At 43.9% G+C, this 16,334-nt stretch overlaps 6 protein-coding genes and 1 non-coding gene across 7 annotated transcripts; 4 read left to right on the top strand and 3 right to left on the bottom strand.

Moving 5' to 3' along the window:
* Positions 1-440: 440 nt before the first annotated feature.
* On the bottom strand, positions 441-2,418 carry SS1G_12548 (hypothetical protein; the record flags this gene model as incomplete). The annotated part of the gene is made up of 3 exons (XM_001586511.1): positions 441-1,576; positions 1,907-1,986; positions 2,036-2,418. 3 exons carry the CDS (start codon positions 2,416-2,418, stop codon positions 441-443), a joined length of 1,599 nt encoding a protein of 532 aa, XP_001586561.1.
* Positions 2,419-4,223: 1,805 nt separating this feature from the next.
* Positions 4,224-4,415, bottom strand: SS1G_12547 (predicted protein; the record flags this gene model as incomplete). Its single annotated transcript, XM_001586510.1, has 1 exon — positions 4,224-4,415. One exon carries the CDS (start codon positions 4,413-4,415, stop codon positions 4,224-4,226), a length of 192 nt encoding a protein of 63 aa, XP_001586560.1.
* Positions 4,416-4,797: 382 nt separating this feature from the next.
* Positions 4,798-5,511, top strand: SS1G_12546 (predicted protein; the record flags this gene model as incomplete). The annotated part of the gene is made up of 1 exon (XM_001586509.1): positions 4,798-5,511. One exon carries the CDS (start codon positions 4,798-4,800, stop codon positions 5,509-5,511), a length of 714 nt encoding a protein of 237 aa, XP_001586559.1.
* A 1,457-nt stretch (positions 5,512-6,968) lies between these two features.
* Positions 6,969-7,293, top strand: SS1G_12545 (predicted protein; the record flags this gene model as incomplete). The annotated part of the gene is made up of 2 exons (XM_001586508.1): positions 6,969-7,012; positions 7,125-7,293. 2 exons carry the CDS (start codon positions 6,969-6,971, stop codon positions 7,291-7,293), a joined length of 213 nt encoding a protein of 70 aa, XP_001586558.1.
* A 312-nt stretch (positions 7,294-7,605) lies between these two features.
* Positions 7,606-7,703, top strand: SS1G_14675. Its single transcript has one exon. It is a non-coding gene; the product is annotated as a tRNA-Ser (tRNA).
* Positions 7,704-9,579: 1,876 nt separating this feature from the next.
* On the top strand, positions 9,580-10,581 carry SS1G_12544 (hypothetical protein; the record flags this gene model as incomplete). Its single annotated transcript, XM_001586507.1, has 2 exons — positions 9,580-10,111; positions 10,178-10,581. 2 exons carry the CDS (start codon positions 9,580-9,582, stop codon positions 10,579-10,581), a joined length of 936 nt encoding a protein of 311 aa, XP_001586557.1.
* A 488-nt stretch (positions 10,582-11,069) lies between these two features.
* On the bottom strand, positions 11,070-15,895 carry SS1G_12543 (hypothetical protein; the record flags this gene model as incomplete). The annotated part of the gene is made up of 4 exons (XM_001586506.1): positions 11,070-11,443; positions 11,534-12,275; positions 12,519-15,634; positions 15,742-15,895. The coding sequence occupies 4 exons, from the start codon at positions 15,893-15,895 to the stop codon at positions 11,070-11,072; spliced, it is 4,386 nt and encodes a 1,461-aa protein (XP_001586556.1).
* Positions 15,896-16,334: the final 439 nt, after the last annotated feature.

The following is a 16,334-nucleotide window of genomic DNA, read 5'->3' as shown; positions in this document are numbered from 1 at the left end:
TTCAACGCTTGACATGAGCGAGCGACCTTCTAGGCATGTGGATAATGTGAACAACATGAATGAATGCATAATATGATATAATTGAATAATAACTAGCTTGCTGAACTCGCTGACTTGCCGACTTGCTTAATCCAGTCCCTTCCTTCCTTTACTTGCCTTTATAACCCGCTCATACCTCAAATCAAATAAATTCAATTCAATTCAATTCCAGCCTATGTAGATTCCAAGATTTTTGACTCTAGACTCCTGCTCCTAGACTCCCGAACTGACTCCGACAACTTCCTTTCCTTGCCTATCAAAGCCGGAACTCCTGAGGTTGTTGAAGTTGTTGCTTTTTCTTTTTCTTTTTTCCTTCATTCCTACTTCCTATCCTATCCATAGCAATATCAATGACTGACTGGCAACGAGATATATTAATACCACACGAAAGGTCCGCCCACCTAGCAAATCCTCACTCCACAAATATCCACACCCCTTCCCTCAATCTTGGCTCTTCTCCCAAAATACTCCCTGACGATTTCCTCTACAAAGACATAATCTCCCGCGCTCCAAATGTCGAGCCCCATGCGTTCCATATCTGTGCTACTGATGTATACACAACCCATCCCGTCGTCTTCTTCGTCTTCATTTGTTGCGTCTCCTCCTCTATTACTACTATTACTAAGGCTATTTCCTCTATGGAGTAGTGGGGATGAAGAGTGGTGAGAATGGTTATGATCGTCTTCGCGTTCGTCGTCTGAATCAGATGCATCGATTATATCGCTGAGTGTAGTGAGGATTTGTGATGTGAGACGGTGGAAATAAGCAATGATACCCATTTCGGTTTCCGCATTCAGGGTACCAGCTTGATTAATGGGAAGGGGTGTAAAGAACGGATTTGGCGTATGGGGAGATGATAAGAGTGTAGAGTCAGCTTCCCATTCTTCTTGTGAATGTAAACGTTGTTCGCCGGCTGAGGCCCACCAAATAAATCCTGAGTAGGCAAGTGCGGCCCAAGATATAGGTTCGATGATTAAGTCTGTGTCAGGGATATCGAGCATAGGATCGTCTCGTGGGGGGAGAGTGGTGGTGGGTGAGTTGAGGTCTATTGGGGAAGGGAATTGCTCGAGGTAGGAGGAGGTGGATGCGCGGCGGGAAGTGCTTATGTTTGGAGAGGCCGGGTGAGGGGTCCGGGAGAGTCCCCATTTGAGAGCTTTGTAGCGGCGAAGATCGCGTTGAGTAGCTTTAAGTTCAACGCCGCCGGGAGAACTTTCGACCTTCGGCCATACTTTTGCGGTGGAGGCTGATGCGTGGGGTGGTGGCATGGTTATGAGGACATCGTAAAGATGGGTTTTCGTGGCGAGGATACTATCAGTTGTGCAGGCTATCCAGCCGCAGCCAGGCTCGTCGTACCCGTCGGTCGGAACAGTATCTTCAGAGGTGACTCTTCTTTTTAAGGCTTTGAGGTCATCCTCAAGGAGGGGAATATCGTGGACGCCAATTGAAAAGAGGGGTCGGAGTCTTTGTGGTGGAGCGGTAGGCTCTAAGAGGTCGTTGACTGCAAGAGGGATATTTGAGAGTACGGATATGGCATATACTATTTGACATTAGTTGATATTAGAAACACATTAGAAGGTATCCCAACCAAAATCGCATGTCTCATGTACCGGCGCATGAGCACTAATCAAAATCCTCTTCCTCAGAAGTGCAGCCCGATGTATTGGGAAGATCATAGGACCAAATGTTTCCAACAGTTTTGGTAAGCTCCATGCAGGATGATATACCGATAATGTGTGTCCAGGAGGAAGTAGAGCTGCGCCATCAGAAGTTGAACGGTTTCTATTGTGACTTTTCGATTTCGGTGGTGCATTCCGAAATTTAAATCTTGCGCTTGAAGGGGAACCTAGTAATGAGTCTGTTTCCTTACTCTTCCCTAAGTCCTCGCCTTTATGGCTCTCCCAGAATTCCTCGAGCCGTTCAGTTTTGCTCTCGTCGAGTATAAGCGCACTGTAAAGGGGGTCAGCAAGTATCCCACCAATTGATCACATAGTCGTACCTTGCGATATCCTTCAAGCTCTCCGCATGCTTCCAACTTCTACCCAGTCTTCCGTAGCTCAAAGGTACCATAATACCCACAGCAATCATCCTCGCATTCCTCGAATCTTCATCCGCCGGCGCGTTGACAAATGCGCTGAGTCCTGCATAATTATCGTGGGTGAAGTATATCAGATCCTCCTCCACAGTATGTAAACCCGATGGCAGACTCCTATATTCGACCACTCCATCTAATTCAATGCCTGATAATGAACGTTTCCATCCAATTGTATAACCAGCCTTGATATCAAAATATATCATGAATAGCGCAGCGAGAGGTGGAAGATCGGCATTGGTGCCTATATCGATATTTAATGGATCTTCTCCTCGACGTTGGGCCGACATCGCATATCCAAGTGACTAGTATTAATGTATGCAGAAGTGGATATTGATGCGCCCTCAATTGAGGGTATTCGGATTTTAGGAGATATAAATGTTGCGCATTATTTGATATTCTTGAAATGACGATGTTCCAGGTTCGCTTTGGTGATGAATGAAACCACCGGACCTTGTCCTTGTCATTTTAGCTGCGCTTATGAAATGAAATGGACATTACGGTATTTTGGAAAGTCCTCGAGGGAATTTCTAATATCAATAAAGTCGTACTAGATATTTTCCCTCCTCGCATTTTCCTACATTAACTACCTATTTACCTTTCAGGAACTTTCATCTTTCGCATGTTTGGATGTATTTTCATACTATTATCACCATATGTCTGCGATCTAGCAGCACCATGACGGTCTCTCATCGCTGGTGATTATCTAGGACATCTACCCCCTCTTCTTTTGAACCTCATAAAAAGTCAGTCTCTAATGGTACAGAGAATTCACTTCGAACCTTCCATAAGGGCTTTTCGGTCACGGAGCACAATGTAAACACAAGAATACTTGAAGGTCAAGGTAGTCTTTGACTCAGGATCTACACATGTTTGCCCTTGACTCTGCGTTTTATTGAGAAATATACAACTGAAAATCATGTCATCTAAACAACTGAAGTATATGCTCTTGATTCTTTTTCTTTGCCGAACCTTGAGTCTATCCTTCTTTCTCTTGTATACTTGTTGCGTAGAATTGACTACTAGTTCTATCTACTAGCCAACTATTATTATTTCTTTTTGTATATCCATCTAATCATACGGCTGGAATTGCATCGAAGACCACAGAAGAATATCCTAGATTATGATATTTCATCTGAACCTCATCTTTGGCAGATCACCCATATGTGTTGACATGTGAAGATGAAGACTATGCATGAATGGTATGTTCCATCGTGTACTGTTATGCAACAACATCATTGTTGCCATAGTAATATCTCATATAGTGGTATCATGTATGAGACTTATGGGGTCTACAAGATACTCTAGAAACAGAAACTTGGGTGCTGCACTGCCTCTGGTTTGTTCTTTCGTTCAGGACAATCATCCCAAAGCCTTTCATCCTCATCATATTTGAGCAAGTATCCTTCTCGGAAGATTCCAAACACCTCAGTACACAGCACGGCAAAAGGACGGTAAAAGATACACATCTTGATAATTCTCGTCTGAAGTATGAAGACCAAATTTCCCTATCATCAGATTCACTTTTCACATCATGGTGATCTACAGGCAACAAGGTTATATTGGCTGCACGATCTGATTTCGACCTGATATTGACGCGCTGCCTCCAGAGTGAATGGAACCTTCCAAACAATTTCACATGTCTCTATTATCTTCTTGATTGAAGAATCTTTTCCTACTCTATCTTCTTTACACATTTTCATCATTTAGGATTTGGAAAATCAAAACAGACACGCTACAAACACTATAGGAACTACAGGAACCACAATGACTCGTGAAATGTTCCATTCACTTGATCCAATGTCAATTGGAAAAGGAAGCTTACAGAGCCTCCAAAAATTGTCTAGTGTAAGCCTCTTCCATCTGTTTCTTTTCTCTGTACACACCTTACATTCTCCCTCTTGAAAGGCTACCAAACAAAGCTTAAGTGCTATGCACGTTTGCAAGTTTTATTCAAGCTCTCGAGATTATAGTAAGATTGTCAATTAAAGCAAAGGAATATCAAAATTAATTTGTTATACACCGGGAGTAGCTAATTACTGTCAATCTTGTCATAATGGGACATAGGAAACTACAAACATTTCTGACAATTACCTTAGCGGAAGCGAGCAACAGCACCTCCACTCACTAATGATCCCTTGAGCTTAGCCATGGAATCAACAAGGTCACTGCTGCTTGATGATCCCCTGAGCTTTGCTGTAGGATCAACAACACCACCGCTCACTAATGATCGCCTAACCCTGACCACGGACAAAGAATCAACCTTTGCTTCAACAGTCAATATCATTGACACTACGCCTTCAACGCCTCCAGGTTTGGAAGTACGACAATTGAAGTGGCAATTACCAGAAGAACTACCCAGGATGCTGCTTCAGTCCTCCAACCTAGCAAGCTTCACTTTATTTCCATTTTTACCAAAGGAACTCCGTATCAAGATCTGGAAACTAGCAGCAATTCATCCCCGAATCGTCCAAATCACCTACGATCACCCAACAGAGAGTCTAGTCTCGCTTAGTCCAGCACCAGCCCTCCTCGCCACATGCGGAGAAGCTCGTGATGAGCTCCTACCCCTTTTCAAGCAACTGTCTCTCCCAAACTCTGCCTGTGAAGCTATCATCTATCTCAATCTCGAAGTTGATACATGTTACGTCCGACGAGCCACAACGTCCATGGAAGACGCCTCACCATACACCGCGAATTTCACCACCACCAAAGCCATCTTCGGCAACAACGACAGCAAAGAACTACATCCCCTTTCCTTCGTCAAACACCTCGCAATAGACAGTTCCCTCATCGATTCACCAGTCGAACTTCGTCTTCTTTGGGGCGACTGGGATCAAAACTCCAAACCCCAAGATCTCAAACTGAAATGCCTTGAGACCTTTAAAATCGTCTACGCACCAATCGGCCCGCGTCCTTCTCTGCGCAAAATTCGTGGTCATCCTCGTATTAGCTATGATGATCCTGAGCTCGAAGGTTTTACTATCCTTAGCAAAGAAGATCGTTGGGAAAGACGTCGTCGCCATCATCCTATTAACAACGGTGAATGGATGACCGAATCACCTTTTTCTCCTCGCTATTTCTCGTATCGACAAGGTGGATTCGTAACACAGGATCCAGTGTTTTATCCCAGTGTTCATGTTTGTGGGAATGCTGGTCAGAGACAGAATCAAGGGAATGGAAATGGAAGTGGAACTGGAGTAGGAGATGTAGAAAAAGATTTCTACTGTCCTGGTTGTCATGTACCAATGAGTTTGGGTGCATACAGAGCTTATATCAGTATGATGGAGCGCGATGTGAGAGGTTGGAAAGGACCTGTATTCGAGGGCGTCAAGTATGAGAGGGTGGAGGAGAGAGATACAGAGTATCATTTGTGGGGCTAGTGTAGTTGAATATATGAGAGAGGAACGGATGGATAGATAGAAGGACTTGGAAGGTTTGTATGGGATTTCGCCGTTTATGTGTATTCTACATCTTACTTGCTACAAGTGGCTTGCTTTTTAGACGTCTAGGATTGACTTGAGGGCTTGTTTCTCCACCTTTCGGTTTTTCATACAACTTATTTGGCGTCTGGGAATGGGAACTTCGGCGTCTTTTCTACACGTATAGTCTTTGCATAGACTACACATACACATTACACATGTAATGGTTTTCTGCATTATGGTCGGGAGGCATATTATAATGTATGGTCACGCGGAATGGTTTCTGCAGAGGGAAATCTAAGTTAAGTTGTACATGGTGTGGTTCACGGGGTACAATATCTTGTAATTGATTCTTTAACTGCTTGCAGTGGGAACTTCATATTCTTGATGTAATTAAGATCTTACATAGCATAGCAATAAAGTAAACTTAACAATTTCCTCCTTTCCCATTATTTGCTGGTTTGTTCTATTCCTATGTTTTATGATATGCTTGCAGGAATCTAATATATACAGCATGGCTATCTCGATATTGGGAGCAAAATCTCCTTCTTTAACAGGATACCCGTTTATCTAATCCCGCGTAGACGAACGTAGTTTGTTTAAGCAAATATTAATAGGAGAACCAAGAAATTTTGAACTTATTAGGTTCCTTATGTTTTCTGAAAACTCATACATACAGTATGGTATACTTTTTAAGCAGGTATTTTTTGCTGGTTTAATTTTACATCCATTGAAAGCGCTGGAAACCTTCCAAGATCCTGTTACTATTACTTTCATATCAATTCTCCAATCCATTGCTCAACGAATGAAATATAAATATATACCGGCCGATGACGGCAACAAACATTCCTAAATAGCATTTTAAAACGCATTCATCAGCAGTAACAAACAGTAGCACTCATAGCATATAATAATACATCCCATCTGATTTCATCCAATATCGCATTCAGCTTTTGTTATTCACCATATATTATTCATATTCAGTCAGCCGTTGAGTTTTTATAACCGGTTACTGTCATTAGCTCGGTATTGTATCTTATGTCCGAGGTGGAAATGTTTGATGATGGGAATACAAGAATGTGTATGTGGAGAATGGCGGCCGGTGATGAGGGAAATTAGTTATACATGGGATTGGGATGGGATTGGTGAGAATAGCTGGTAATGACTTCTTTGACACAGATAGGACGGATAATGAAGGGTTTAATGTGGGTGAAGAGGTTGATTCCAATCTCAGATACTCTAGATCGATATCAAACTTATTAGTTATTTTCATGTATTCAGCGCCATTCACATTTCGCCATAATTCTCTTATATACGCGTAAAGTGTTGGGACATTATGTTTCGAAAGTCATCACACATTCGACACATATAAGCAGTATAGACACTATGTGCATAGAAAAAATGGTACTAGTGGTAATATGGGCAACGTGGAGAATCAAACGACTTCTATTTGTGCTATAAGGTAGATTTAGCTGTTCGTAGATCCATCCTACTCCGAGTAGTGAACATGACTGAACCCGTTACTCTTTTCATCATCTCATCATGACATTCGTCTGTTGTTAATCTTCTGCCAGAGGACGCTGGGGGATTGTTAATGTCGTAGTGGACGATACAGCTCCAAGCGTTAATGGGCACATCCCGCCTGATGGCATTGAACAAATTTACTTCATGTTAAAACTGCCCACCTTGAAATCAACAGGCTCAGACCAACCAAAGGATCAACGGCGGCGGACCTTCACTTGATCAAAGCCACATTACTCAAAGATTTGTTGCAAGTCGCAGGGTGAGGCTCATTCAGGAGATGGAATATGCCAAGTCCACTGGACGTTGGGCAGGTTGCTGAGCTTCCACTTTGAAACTGCCATAACACTTGCTAAAGATATCGAGGAAGAGAAATTCTATATGCATATAACCGCGCGATGTGGATCCATGCGGGTTCTTGGATATGGCTTGCTCCACCCACCCGCTGGAGCGAGCCTGATATTTGGCTGCAATCCCTACCATTTCCTGCATACAAGTTATATACATAAACGCAGTTCTCAAGCATATCAAATCGGCACTTTGGCGGAGTGGTTAACGCGATGCCCTGCTACTGTATCAAACAGAGTCAGGCATTTCCTTCGGGAGCGAGTGTTCGAATCACTCAGGTGTCGCAGAAGATGAAAAAATTATTTTTGTAATTTTGAAGCCCGTAAGTCGCCAGATCGGCTCTTTGCTTTTGCTCCCGTTCCCATATAATCGGGACGATCCCAAAATCCGTAAAATGCGCGTGAATGCATAAGAACAAAACTGTGCCATCGTGTTTGTACCGTTCCATAGTGAGAGTACTACATGATATCAATTCCAGTTCCTGTGCCATCCGCCAAGAATTTCATTATGCTTAATTCGTAGTATCTGACTGTGTCGTTGAAAGAGGAGTCAGGCAAGGGGATAACAATCCCATTCTTTGACATAAATGTCGAGACCAAATATGGATTCAATTGATGCTCATGATACTTCTCATGTAACTGTGGATGAAGGAATGAGGCGGTGAAGCACAGGGATTGGCATTATGTAATCGGAGCTGATTGGTTTGCTCGTATATTTCAAGTTGTCAGCCTTGTGACTCAGGCGAGGCTGCTGCCGAATCAAGCAAGCGGCAAGCATTGATTGATTGATTGATTAAATTAACGTCTACATTGAGTCTATGACTATCTAAGACGGCTAGGAGCTTTGTAGGCTTCTAACAATAATAAATGGAGGGTGGCTGGCCTTATTCGACCGTAGCTAATACAGGTTGGGGAGATTGAAAGCCTCAATCTTCTAATGTTTGAATGGGGGAAGTGAAAACTAATACTAGGGAACCAAGCCCGCCTAGCGGCAAGCATACGGACGAGGATTTACAGCATATCTTTAATATCTCACCATGTCAAGGGTTTTTTTAATCTCAAAGGATGTCAAGCAGAGAAAGGATGTCAATGGATTGGTCGACTCATATATGCACTGTTATATGCACCCTCCACATCACATAAGGCTGAGAATTAAAAAAGGGGAGCTGCCATATGCATGAAATTGGCGGGACTATATATTGGTATCCTACGCTATTTAAAGTTTCAATCCAAAGTCTTCTTACTTGGTATATTAGAGGTTACATCGTATCACTTGCTTATTCAGTCACAACATCATTGACAATTCCATTGGATCCCTGGGAAGACTTTGGAGAATTTTGAAAGACAATGTCAGCTGAAACTCCAAATCAAATAAGGCCCCGACGTAGGAGATGTGGACCCAAAGTGAGAACGGGTTGCCAAACTTGCAAGTAGGAATTACTGTCCTGTTACTGAAATGGTCCTGTTGACATAATTCAGAATACGTCGAGTCAAATGCGATGAAGCCAAGCCTTCATGTGAAAGATGTGTCTCCACTGGACGAAAATGTGATGGTTATATCACAGATCTCAAGAGATTGAGTCCGGAGGTACAAAGTACATCTGATATCCAGCGACTACCTACGTTTCTACTAGGCTCCGTGGAAGAGAGACGAAGTTTTCAATACTTTGTTTCTAATACAGCGGCCGAGCTTAGTGGATATTTTGATACCTCCTTTTGGGAACATCTCATATTGCAAGCAAGCGTTGCAGATCCATCTCTACGGCATGCTATCATAGGGCTTGGAGCTCTTCACGAAGACTTCTCAAACCGAAAATTGGATCTTGCCACAAAATGTGACGCTGCTAGATCATCATTCGGGTTCGCCACAAATCAATATACAAAAGCCATTTCACATTTAAGACGGTCTCTAGCGGGAGGTAAACAAAAGCCTCTCACAGCTATGATGTCGTGTATTCTTTTCGTCTGCTTTGATTCGCTACGAGGCCATTTTTCGAGCGCGATAATGCATCTACAGAGCGGCCTAAAGATTTTGCATAGCTCACGATCACGAAGCAACTCTCAAGACGAAGATATGATAGAGGAAAACATTGGGCCTATGTTCAAGAGACTTTGCATACAAGCTATTCTGTACATCGACACTAGAGAAACCTCAGAACGTATGGCTTTCGCAAAAGTAATATCGACTATCAGTAGTCGAGAGAATACCATTCCAAGCGAATTCAAGAACTTGGATGCAGCAAGGAGAACCCTACTTCAAGCATCTGATAACCTTTTCCGGGGAGCTTACATGTGGGATGATGACCTCCCTCCCACATGTCAACCAAAAGAGCTTATGGATTTATACGTACAATCCCGTTCACAGTTGGATGCTTGGAAAGTCTCATTCGAAAATTTCATGAAAAGTAAAAGTCATACTTTCAACAGTAAACAGCTGAGGGGCGCCGCACTGTGCAAGTTGCATTATACGACTGTGCATATCATTGCCAGGGTATCCGCACCGGACCTAGACGACCCGCGTATCCTCAGAAACTCCTGCAATGATCCCAAAAAGTCCGCCATGTTCGAGCCGGAATTTCAAGTTGTGGTTAGTCTTGCCCGATCTCTAATTAACGCTGCCGAGGAAGATGCCAAGGCTGGAAAACCTCCCTTCACATTCTCAACTGATTTAGGCTTGATTGCCCCTTTATATTGTAAGTCAACAGTATCCCCTTTCATCACAACATCATAATCTACCACTAACAAAACCTCCCAAATAGACACCTGCATAAAATCACCCAGCGAAAGCACTCGTCGCCAAGCACTAGAACTTCTACTACAATGTCCAAGAAAAGAAGGAATGTGGGATAGTTCCTCCACCGTGAACCTCGTACGAGGTTTCTGGAATCTCGAAGAACAACTCATGTATCGTCCTACAGAAGTCTATCCCGTCTCGGAAAGACTCGTACAAATGAGTGAGGTTGTAAACTTAATTTTTAATGAGGATATGAAGTGGGAATGGAAATTGTCTGGAAAGCTGAGAGGAGAACCAATGCAATGCGTAGATAGGGATGAGCTTTCGAATTTGGAAAACTTGAGTTGGCTATCTGTAGATACTATGGATGATATGGGTTTGTTTGAAATGGCGGGTGATAGCCCCAGCTTGGGCTTTGATTGGCCGTAGGCATATCTGGAGAGATGATGAAAGGCCTATCAAGAGATGCAATATTTACACATTACAGAGATAGCAGTGGCCTATTAGATTTTCTTTTCGTTTATATATCCAGGTGTATGATGTAGAAATGTTTGCGCAAGAATTCACAATCAATCTCAAAAAAAACTCAAACTTTAAAGTGTATCAAATTCTATTATTACAATATCTGTATGTACAATCTCAATTCTCAATGAACGCATGCCCGCCCATCCACCACCCCCCTCCAACTCAAAAAAATCCGTAGACCATACTCCGTGTCCGTAAAGTAACAAATGATACATATCAAATGGATGTACAAAGAAATGAAAGCTCGCTAGAATATACTCCTTCACCCACCTACGCACCTCCATCGCTCCCTTCACACCATCATTTCTGCAAGTGTTCGACCATTACCAAAGCCATGTCAAAGCCAATAAACATACAAGCACCAAGTCAGCAATTCATTTCACGCATGCCATCTAACTCATCGTAGCCTCCAACGCAGCCGTCAATGGAACAACTCTCAAACTCCTCACTCTCTTCAAATTAGTCCCACCCTGTTTCTCTCTAGGTTGCATAATAGTCGGTGATCTTTCCTCACTCCACTTCCTAAACACACTTTTCAAATCCTTTGGTATGCCCTCTATCACAACTGTGCTAACTGGTACGAAGGGACGATCTTCCATGCTGGCTGAGAGGATGCCATATTCCTGCACGAACTGCAATGCATTTTGGAAGGGACCGTATTGGGATTGTGCTTTGGCACCGATGACGATGTAAATTTCAAAGAAAGCGTCAAGGATGTAGATAGCGGACGGGGAAAGGTCAGCCTGGGAGAAAGGGTTTATCTCGACTATCTAGATAGGATATTAGTGGGAAATGATATAATGTAGGGATGGAGGAAATACTTGTTCTCTGCCTGCCTTGGTAGCACGGAACAAACGTGCAGAATATTTGTTGTAGGCGGGCTTTAGTTTCCAATGATCTGCTGATTGTGGAATTTCCTTGCAATTTTCAAATACTCTCAAGAATGATGCAGGTTCTTCACCATCCTCAATTTCTTCGATCTCGCCAGTCATTGAGATTTCCATTCCGAGTAGCCTAGCACAGCCATGCTCTTCTGCAGTACTACCTCGACCCTTCCATAGATATGTCTTGCCTGATGGTGAGGAGATGAGATATGGAAAACCCGAGCATAGGACTGAGGGTGAGTAATCAACCTCGTCAAATACCAACATTCCATATTGTTGTCTTGCGCAGAGGACGTGAGGTGCGAGTGAGTCATATTTTTTAGATGATCCTCTCCTGACAATAATGATACCGCCTAGAGCTTGATAAAATTCTGGGGTTTCTTTGCCTTGTCTCAACTTTACGAAATTCCCACCGAAACTTTGTGCCTCTCTCTCAGCAAACATCTCAGCACTACTAACGACACGCTCAGAAACTTCATCTCCGATCCACCAATATACTTCTGTAACTCTTCGACCTTTTGCATTGGTAAATGTATGTGGGCATAGGTACATTTCACGTTCGAAGAGGACACGCTCTTGATGGGTGGGAACAGATTGTTTCTTTCCGTCCCCATACAAGTAAAACAAACTAGATTGCAATGTTCGTACAGTTGAAATGGTATCTTGCCGGGCCATTAAAATATTTGCTGTATCAACGGAGTACCTTGAATTTGGCTTAGGTTCATCGCCGAAGAAATCAGTGAGTAGCTGCGACGCTTCAGATGCTTGAGGCACTGGAGAGTCAGCCATACTTGGCGAGCGAATACCAGGACTCATTACTGGTGATGTTCGTGTTTTGGTCGGAGGGATTGGAAGAGCGCGGGGTGTTGACGATCCTATGGTGGATTTCGCCCCCAATCGTAGTCCTAGGTCAATAGACTTATTTCGCTTTAATGGACTAATAGGCGGTAGACCTACACCTACTAGATTTGCTTTCTCGTCCTCAAAAGACTTAATTCGTTTCATTGGACTCGTGGGGCGTAATCCTGCTCCCACTAAAGCTGCCTTCTCATCTTCATGAGTTGGTAACTTTATCGGGGATGGTATGCGGGCAGGTTGTTCTGGAGCAGGTTGACCCCATAACGCTGCAGTATGCTTGACCGATCTGGATCGAGTGAGTGGCGCTGGTTGATCAGAACGAGACGAAAATTGCGGTGGAGTCTTTGTTGAATTTGCTTTTCTTGGGGATAACGGAGCGGGGCGGAGTTTCGCGGTCTCTGGAGATACAGGATCATTGAATGTACGATCTTCATAGAAATTGGTTGGTGGCGGAGATCGGGGGGGCGCTAGAGGCTGATGCTTAGGTGGATCTGGCGAAACTGTTGCCTCGAGCTTGTTGTGGTGTGTCTTTACCATATTCTCGGGGAAATTAGCAATTTTGACTGGAGAAAGTGGTTTGGGGGCTTCCAACGATGGTGTATCCTTATTCTTTGGCGCTTCTTGTAGGAAAAGAGACCGCCTCCTCATATCTAGCTTCCGAGGTGATGAAGACTGGGAAACTGGGGCATTTTCTTGTGGCTGTTCCGTGTTCAGGGCTGAAATCGTCTGTTTTATTGGACTAGTAGCAGGCGATGAAGGTCTTTCAGACGTAGCAAAAGACTTGATAGATGTTGTAACTCGAGGCTTCTGCTCCATCGTTTCTTCATTCTTTGGCGTTGATGTAGATTGCGTTGGTGTGACTGTAGATGGCGCTTTTCGTTTCGGTCCACGAGCACGCCCTTTGGTCATATGTGTGAGTTGTGGTCCACTCTCACTCGATTCAGGATTGGTTGTCGAAGTACTCATACTTATCGTGCGCTGCGACAACGACGAGCTTGAAGACCTTGAGGTTTCACTAGCGAGTGACGGTGGGCCCCGGGCAAGTAGATCTGCGAGAGCAGGGTTAAGACGTCCAGCAAGCTTACCTCCAATTGCATTCTTTTCCTGCATGCGTGCTGGGGCACTTGTTTCTTTGACTAAATTCGGAGTAGGGCTTGATGAAGCAGTGCGCTGTGGTGAACTGGACTCAAAAGAAGAGGCAAGTATATGAGAAACGGAGCCATTCCTGCCCAAAGTGTTTCTTCTTTGTAATGCTTCAGGCACCGGGTTTTCCCGACTTTCACCACTGGCAGATCTTGTAACCCCATTTCCTTCAGCTTGCACCTTCTTGAAATCTTCCTTCTTTTTCAAAATGGCATCTTTGAATTCATCCTTGCGTTCAGTCTTCAGAGGCCCACCAGTAAGGTTAAGACCTGCCTTTCCACGTGTAATATTGTCCTTCAATACGTCCGGAGCCATATAACTTTGCGTCTTCGTCCTCCGAAGTTGACCAAAGACATTCTTGAATTCTGGTTCTTCTTTGGCCTTTTCATCGGCAGGTACTTTTTCATCGACAGGTACCTGCCGTGATTTCAAAACAGAGCGGAAATCATTCTTCGGGGGAGTCGCGGGTCTACTTCTCGCTGGGGTAACAGGTGAGTTCAAATTGGCTTTAGGTGTTGAAGATGGAGTGGATGTAAAGTTTGTATTAAGTCTTGGTGTAGCACTCGGAATAGGAGTAGAGGTAGAGGGTGTCAATGGTCTCTCGGCCTTCGTATTCTCAGCCGCACTCTTACTGTCCTGGTTAATCATGCTCTCAATGTTTCGCTGTGGCGTAACACCAGGAGCAAATGGTGTTTGGAAACCTCGAATACTAGATGGCTTTGTCAATGCGCCTGGAGGAGGAGATCTCATTAGGCCACCAATGTTTACTTCATGCTTCACCGTTTGATTTCTACCCAAATCGACACTTCCCTTTTGTTTTGCCCTATTAATTTCTGACATCCACGAGGGTTGCTGAGGTGGTGGCGTGGCTTTAGGTTTTGGTGATTCAGGCTTGTTCAAAGCGCTTTCAAGCCAACTAGATTTGGTAGGGCTCCATCGTCTTGAGTCCGAGGTTTTCGTAGGGCTGACAGGCAAACTATCATCTGCTGGAGGTGATTGACTCCCATTGTCTGCCTCTTTAGCGGTGCTGGTCATGTTGCTTCTCGTGGAGCCTGCTGTGCCCGGGCGATGAAGCTCACCATGACTTGAGGTAGGTCTTGAAGTGGGCCTTGAAGGAAAAGTAAATTGACTATCCATACTAGTATCGAAGGACGTATTGTTGCGATCTAATGATGGTGATGCAACAGACCAACGCTTATTCATGCTCTCCGATCTTTTCATCATTGCACTTTGTACAAACCCACCCATTCCTTTGGTTGGGGAATTAGGTCGGTCTTGTCTATCAGGAGATATTCGGCCCTGGGAAGGTGACATTGCTAGACCTCGAATCTCCGATAAATTATCAGAAGTAGGTGGATCCAGTCTCTGGGCATCAGTCATTGGAATTGGTGATCCCGTGCCGGCACCTGGGTTACTTTGGTACGACATCCTAAAACTGCTTCCGTAGGAAATGCTATTTCTTGCTGCGGGTCTAGTTACCGATCTTGCAGGTGTCGAAGAAGAATCTTTGGCCTCATTCATTGTCTTTTCAGGTGTAGAATTGTTACGAGCCATCCCTGGCATTTGAATCGACCCGTGTATTGCCCTCTCTTCGTCTTCCACCTGATTTTTTCTGTAAGCTGGTGAATTGACGCCTCGATCTGCAGTTTGCCTAAACCAAGCTGGATCTTTGGATGCTAGTGATTGTGCAATTTGTTCTCGAGAAGGGGTGCTGTCATCAGTAGATACGGTATTTTCGGGAGGCGGTGTGGTTGTTCTCGATAGCATCACCCTATCTGTAGCTACCATGGATAAAGGTCGACTTCGAGGTCTATCGGATGGTTCGGGTCTGCGAGCCCATGATAAAGGTGAATTTCGTGAGGGCATAGCATCAGAGGGTGAATCTCTCATCTGCGAACTTCGCTTGAAATCTGGAATCGAGTTCATCGCCATTGGATCCACCTCGTTGTCAACAACAGTCCCGGGCCGAGATTCTGAAGATTGATCTTCTGAGTTTGAGAGGATTTCTGATAGAGGTCTGGTAGGTGTATTCATAGGAGAAGACTTCGTTGGTGATATTGATAAGGCCCTTTCTGAAAGTAAACATTAGCAAAAGGTACATAACTGACGTATCATATTAAAGTATGGCGGGTGGGCGAAACAATGTCTCTAAAAGAAAGCTCAAGTAGAAATCAATTACCAGCCCTGCGAGCTTGTCTCTCTTTTCTGCCCTGCAATATCTCTTCCTCTAACTTTCTCGTGCGGTCTTCATCTTCTTGGTCTCGTTTGTTACCCAATTCCTTGATACGCTGCAAGAAATCATTCACGTCGGGCTCTCCTTCGGCAGTCGACATGTTTATATGAGAGAAGGATTATGAAAGGACAATCCAAGTTGCACTCAGCGGGGTAAACGCTTTTGCACGAGGGGTCGAGGTTGTTGGAGGACCTCAAGGGATTGTTCTAGGTAAGGGAGATTAAAGCTTCGCTTGGTCAAGGTTTCATAAAGTTCATAAATTCAGCTGGGCATTCATTTAAGTACGAGGTATGAATAAGATTATTAGCATTTTCTACACCGGTACAATTCATAAAACGTGGCATCTATTCTGTCGTAATATATATATTAAATACCTAGTCGTGTTGTTCAAGAAGTCATGATGCAAACGCAGATGTATTTGCTGTACATTTCATGATAAATTTGGGTACTCAATCTATAGCTTATCGGGTAGGTATGTAGACTGATGGTATTCACTTATTTTTCCTGCAATTTCTTAATATCAGTTTTCCGTCTCGAGC

The sequence above is a fragment of the Sclerotinia sclerotiorum genome, genomic scaffold (assembly GCF_000146945.2).
Source record: "Sclerotinia sclerotiorum 1980 UF-70 scaffold_21 genomic scaffold, whole genome shotgun sequence".
NCBI lineage: Eukaryota > Fungi > Ascomycota > Leotiomycetes > Helotiales > Sclerotiniaceae > Sclerotinia > Sclerotinia sclerotiorum.
The sequence above is the reverse complement of the archived record's forward strand: the minus strand, read 5'-3'. Positions and strand labels throughout refer to the sequence as shown.